At 24.6% G+C, this 6,747-nt stretch overlaps 1 protein-coding gene across 1 annotated transcript; it reads left to right on the top strand.

The window, feature by feature from the left end:
* Positions 1-375: 375 nt before the first annotated feature.
* On the top strand, positions 376-3,270 carry LOC101499946 (transcription factor MYB20). The gene is made up of 3 exons (XM_027331726.2): positions 376-666; positions 1,303-1,432; positions 2,306-3,270. The coding sequence occupies exons 1-3, from the start codon at positions 534-536 to the stop codon at positions 3,084-3,086; spliced, it is 1,044 nt and encodes a 347-aa protein (XP_027187527.1). The 5' UTR covers positions 376-533; the 3' UTR covers positions 3,087-3,270.
* The last annotated feature ends 3,477 nt before the right edge of the window (positions 3,271-6,747 follow it).

Below are 6,747 nucleotides of genomic sequence, written 5' to 3'. Positions count from 1 at the left end.
TTATGTAAATTGAGTTTATTAAGGACAAATTTTAATAGTTAACAAAATATTTACAAATTGTTTATAAAAAAAAATTAATAATAATAATAAAAATATCTTTATTTCGACAGTAGAAGTTGAACTCTTAATTTTATAAAATGAATTAACTTCTTATTAATTAAACTAATTCAAAATTAAAACGAAAAATTACAAAATAGACAGAAAAGAACTAAAATAAAATACGTACAAAAAGAAATATAATGTGAACAACTTAACATCATTGAATAAATAAAATATAAATTGAGATAGTGGGTTTATGTGTCATAGTCGACTTTAGAGTTTAGAATAAGAGGTGTTGATTTTTCTATATATAAGTAGGTGATGGTGCTCTATCCTAAGTTATTATTATGTGTGTGTATATATTCTCAAGATCCTCTCAACTCCCTCTATTGTTTCTCTCAATGTTCTTTTATATTTTTCTAATTACTATTTGAACCCTCTAGTGTTTGTAGGGGTATATAATTTGTGTCATTTGTGTTTTTCATAAAAGAAAAATGGGAAGACAACCTTGTTGTGACAAAGTTGGGTTGAAGAAAGGGCCATGGACTGTAGAGGAAGACAAGAAGCTCATAAATTTCATCCTCACAAATGGCCAATGTTGTTGGAGAGCTGTCCCTAAATTGGCAGGTCTCTTATCATTGCTCTTGCTTTTTGTTACACTATTTTTCTTCAACATTAATTAAATGAGCACATACAGAAGTTACTCATTTTAATCAATTTTTTAATTCGTTTTACGAATTATTACAGATAATTGCAGTTAAATGTAGTTGATGCAGTTTAGACAACTGTTATAAAAATATCATTTTTTTCAAAACTAATTTTATTTTGTTTGTTAATATGTAAGTTTCTATAATTCAAATCCTTAATGAATGAAGCTCAATTTGGCTATGAATAAAAATATTTTGCATTATGGTTAATGGGGTTATGGTCTATTAAGTGAATAGCCTTGTTGGATCATTTGAATAATTCTTTAAATATTTCCTTTGTGGTCCAATTCAAAGATTAAAAAAACCTAAAATTAATTCAAATTTGTCATATGCTACCCACTTTGAAAAAAGAAGTGTTCATAATATGTTTAAGCATTTTATTTACAAGAAAGCAACAAATTTTAGACCTTTGTTTTTATTTTGTTCATAGATTGAGTGGAGTGATATGAATCATTATGTTCAACTTTATCTTTGAATAAAAATGCTAATTGTCAAAAACAAAGTATTGTTTTCACTGAATTTAAGTAAATAAAATTTAACAATTAAATTAATGCAGGGCTATTAAGGTGTGGAAAAAGTTGCAGACTTAGATGGACAAATTATTTGAGGCCAGATTTAAAGAGAGGACTTTTATCAGAACATGAAGAGAAAATGGTGATTGATCTCCATGCTCAACTTGGGAACAGGTTCTTCCACCAACCATTTTCTCCTTCTCTAGCATGTTTATTTTTCATTTCTTGCAAATAATTAATATAATAAAAAATTACTACTTAGAATTGTAATAAGTGTTCTAAAGACACATTTTAACAAATCAAATATAAAAAATTTATTTTTAACGCAATTTTTTTTTTAAATGCTCTAATGACATTCCTCAGCAATATTTTAAGAAAAAAAATATTATACTATAGAATTCAAATGATTTAAACGAAACTAAGGATATCTTATATAGACAACAAAGACACTAAACTTAATTGAATTTATTAGTACTTTTATGATCATGCTCTTCAAATAGCTTCTTTGTTACAAGGATAAAAACGTGGTCCCATAAAGAAGCGTATAAAAGTTTATACTATTCATAAATAATATTATACTATGGTTTCTCTCTCTCTCTCTCTCTCTCTTTTTTTTTTAATTTATTTCAGTGATAAACATTAAATAAAAGGAAACTGCTTATGATTGAAGTTAAAGTTGATTGAAAAAGAAAGTATTATTATTGAATATAGAAAAGTAACTATAGTACAAATTTGTCTTGGGGACAATTTTTCTTTCTTAACTTGCATGACATTGGTAGATGGAGCTTTTTAGTGCCTATAAAGTCATTCTTCCTTTTAAGTGATGCAAGAATTACGCATGGAACTTATGTTATGATGTGAAGCCCTTTTTTATGTTCTTTTTATTTAGATAATATTGTATCAAAAGTCAAATAAATTTATCTAAATTCATATAAAAGAAACAAAACTCTTTCGATTGTTTTCTTTTTCATCCACAAAACTCAAAAATAATATTTTACTTTAAAAAATCAAACTTCTTAATTACTATTAATTAATATTTTATTGCAGATGGTCTAAGATTGCTTCTCATTTACCGGGTCGAACGGATAATGAAATAAAAAATCATTGGAATACTCATATAAAGAAAAAGCTCAAGAAAATGGGAATTGATCCTCTCACTCACAAACCACTCTCTAATACAAGTGACCTAACACAAAATGAACCTATACAACAACAACTAAACCAACAACCTTTGACACTTGATGTTGACACCAAAGTTGAATCTAAATTTGAGGAGGTAGAGAAGCAAGAGACTTCATTTGAGTCATCAACAATCACTCAAGTCAAAGATAAAGATGAAATTATAACACCTTTATTTGACACAATGGAGCTAGTTGATGGATTTTGCATAGATGAAGTTCCAATGATAGAACCTTTTGAGATTCTAGTTTCTTCCACTTCATCCACCTCTTCATCATCTTCATCAAATTCAATTAACTTCCTTGAAGATTTTATGCTCCATGATTTTGAGTGGTCTTGTAGTAGTAGTAACAATAATAATAATAATAATAATAATAATAATAATAATAATAATAATAATAATAATAATAATAATAATAATAATAATAATAATAATAATAATAATAATAATAATAAAGACAAGGAAGACAACAATAACAATATGGCATTTTGGGATGATGATTTTATAAGAAGCTTGAATTTGTTGATTAATGATGAAGATGTTGATGATGTTAATGATGGGGAAAGAAAGCAAGAATTTGATGCTCCTCTTAGCAACTACTCAAGAATGATCATGGATTCAGAATTTTGGGCAGATGGTTTGTTTTGATTTGAATTTTGTTCTACCATTTACTTGTAATTTAATTTCTTCTAAGTTTTATATAGAGAATAAAGAGTGAATCATATCAATTAGGAAGAACACAAACATGTTTAGCATTATTTTTCAACAACTTTAATTTACCTTGTCATGGAAAAATATATGTACAAGATCATGGAAATATGTTTATTGCTAACTTTTTTAAAGTCTTTTTCAAATATAATTAGTATGAGTTGAGTTTGGTAGCATCGATGGAGCTTAGATGAATCTACTATTGTACTTTATGCTAAATATCAAATCAAGTGTGGTCGTGACTTAGCTAAGAATGAGAACATGAAAACGATTTTTTAGAGACACTAAAATTTGTTTTTATATAATTCAATTGTTTTTTTGAATTCGTATAAACTTTTCAATACTTACGAGATCTTTAGTTTTCTTTGTTTAAAGAATATTTTATTTTACATTAGGATATATTCAAACAATTAATGATTAGTTTTTGTTTTGATTTATTTTATCTCTATTTGATAATCAATACGTATACATATATCTGACTTATGAGAAAAATATGACACCAAATTAATAATTTACATATAACATTCAAAATCTCATGAACGATCTTCAATCAATATATCACTAATTTCTCAAATAAAATATGAGAAGTGTTAGTTAGCTATACATTTTTTTAACTCTCTCTCCCTCCATCACTCTTTTTGTGATTGATTAAAATACATATAAGTTATATCAAAAATATGAGTTGATATAGATATATATAGTTGTTCGAAGTTAAGATAATTTGATTATTATATAAAGAAGTTGGTTATTTGTTATTTAAAGATATCACCCGATTAGTTGATATATAAGCTGAGACAAATTTATCAACTAAAATCCGAAAAAAAGAGGCTTAAAAAGAAAAGCAAGTTTGATTGAAAAAAAATAAGTGGCTTATGTGGGCTTAACAAAATACAATACCCAAAATAAAGAGGACATTGCAAAGATAGAAGTAAAGTCAAAAGCACCTACTTGATTCAAAAGTTTCAAGAATATCGTTGAGATAAGTGTATTTAATTTTTTTTAATTTAAGATAAAAGAATATAATTCCTAACTCACCTACATTATGGTTATCTCCCACAAATTAAATTAAATAATTAATCCAAATATATTTTTGGAACAATGTCATTAAATATAAATAGATTAATTAATTTATATTTATATTTATATTTTAGATTAACAAATAATTTTTTTTATATATATTTAAGACCGGCCGAAAGTATACATTTATTAAATTAAGTTAAAATGTATTAAGATGTAAAGCACTAGAATAAATTAATACAAAAACACATACAACGTATGGAATGAAAAATGCATAGAAAAGTAAAATGGTGGAGAAAAGTAATGGTTTTTTTTAACAAAAAAGAATTCATGTATATACAAGAAAACAATGATAGAAAAGACTGATTACTAGACACATCTTTTGGTATCATGAGTATAAAAACTCCTGCATTTAATATTGCCACTCTTTAAGTTCATTTCTGTTTTTTGTTATATTCAATGGTGACCAAAATATTATGAAAAATATGTCCCAAAATGTACTTTCTTTTAAAAGAATATACATATAATTTAAAAATATATATACATACAAAATATGAGATAGATAAAGGAGCAGAGCTACCACGAGGATGTTTGGTTTAAATTTTAAAACGGTTAAAATCAATTTTATAATTGTAATATATTTAAATATTAATTAATTCTATCTTGAAGTTATAGTTTTTGAATTTAAATATTTTTTATATTAAAATTTATTATTGAACTCATTTTCACTTAAATATATCAAAATATTAATGACTGTAAATTTTATTTTATTTTATTTTACAAAATTAATTTTAATTAATAGTTAGAGATATACATAGAGAAAGTGTAATGTAAGAGAAGAAAAGATAGAAAGATGTGCAGAGGTTGTAAGAGACATAGGGGCATAAAGTGTTGCATGTATAAAATAAAATAATATAGTTGTGAAAATGACAAGCCACTTATTTAGTATCATCCACAGAAACAAAGCACATTTGGACAAGTAGAAAAGGAGGCGTGGGACTGAAAACCATTGATGGGTTGGGTAAAGAGAGAAGCAAATACTATGTTACTATTTCCTAATATTAAGTGGGACATGAATTAAATAAGCTTGGTTTATTTTGTTTAAATATTTCTTTTTATTTATTTTCTGTATGTCTATTATTTTATTTGATGAAAAGAGTTTTTGAGGTAAATTATTGTGATTGAAATAAGATAAAATGTTAATTTATAAAGATAAATTTTTAAAAATAACAAAAATAATTTTTTGATATTTTTATTATTTTTAGAAATATAAATAATAATTCATTTCAAATATATTTTATTTTATTATTAATAAATAAAATTAACATAAATTTTAAGAAACGAAAATTTTAAATATTTTCACAAAGTAATCAAATATAGCTTTGAAAAATGACGATGGCTTACCATGTTAGAATATTTTATTAATATTTTAACTAATTATTGTCTTTTAATATTATTATGTATGCATATATTTTTATTCAATTATATTAGTTATTTATAATTAAGAGTCTTAATTGATTAGTGATCAAGTTAAGTTAATTAATAAGGTTTTACATAAAGAAAAAAAGTTAAGTAATAAGACTAATTAGATTTTTAATTGGATAATTAAATAAATATTTAATTAATTAAAATGAACTCAAATTAAATGGATGTCATTGATGATCCTTTTGAGAATAATGAAAACTCTAATTAGACATTTTTCCTATATATAGGTTATGGTCTTCAATACATCAGATATACGATGCATTGCATCTTCTCTCTATTTGAAGGGTGTTTTAGACATAAGGAGTATAGAGTGATGAAAAACTATAAGTCAATGAATGTTCTTTATCCGTTTCTCTTTTCATAGTACTTAAAGACTATTTAGGATCATCTGTGAAAGACTATCAAAATATAAATTTATGTATTCCTAATATCTTTGATAAAACAATATGTTGTAGATCATAAGATTGTCAAAATTTATGTATTTTTTTATGTTTGTATGCTTATTTAGTTTCCACATTAAATATGATTATATTTGTTTTTAGCATATTTTGATTGATGAATTATTAAATTAATTCCAAATCTATTGTGATATCAATGCACAAAATATATTTCATCTCATAAATTAATTTTACAAAATTGAATTAGACTCAATTTAAGTTTTAAAATTGTTTTAAAGTAAATTTTAAATCCATTAAGACACTATTTTTTGTCATCAAAATCAATCTTAAGATGTCATGTTTTAAGTATGAGAGTGTGTTGAGTTTTATAAGTAGAGAACATCTTTTATTTTATAAGTCAATTTTATAAAATTGAATAAAATGTGACTCAAATTTTAAAAATAAAAAAGAAGAAAAATATTTAAAAGAATCGAAGTTGATACAAATATTTTTGTGTATGCTTGTTTTTGCGTTAAAAATAGTGTAGACACCTGTTCAATCTAAATCTACATCAAGTTTGATTTACTTAAATACAATCATTCAAAATCTTAACAAGGAACGAGCAATGTCAAATTCTCATAGTTGTTATTCACAATCGAGCCCATAGTATATTTATAGTTAAGGAGTTAGTTTGTCTACCAAGTGGTCATCCTGTAGGGACA

The sequence above is a fragment of the Cicer arietinum genome, chromosome 2 (assembly GCF_000331145.2).
Source record: "Cicer arietinum cultivar CDC Frontier isolate Library 1 chromosome 2, Cicar.CDCFrontier_v2.0, whole genome shotgun sequence".
Taxonomy (NCBI): domain Eukaryota; kingdom Viridiplantae; phylum Streptophyta; class Magnoliopsida; order Fabales; family Fabaceae; genus Cicer; species Cicer arietinum.
The sequence above is the reverse complement of the archived record's forward strand: the minus strand, read 5'-3'. Positions and strand labels throughout refer to the sequence as shown.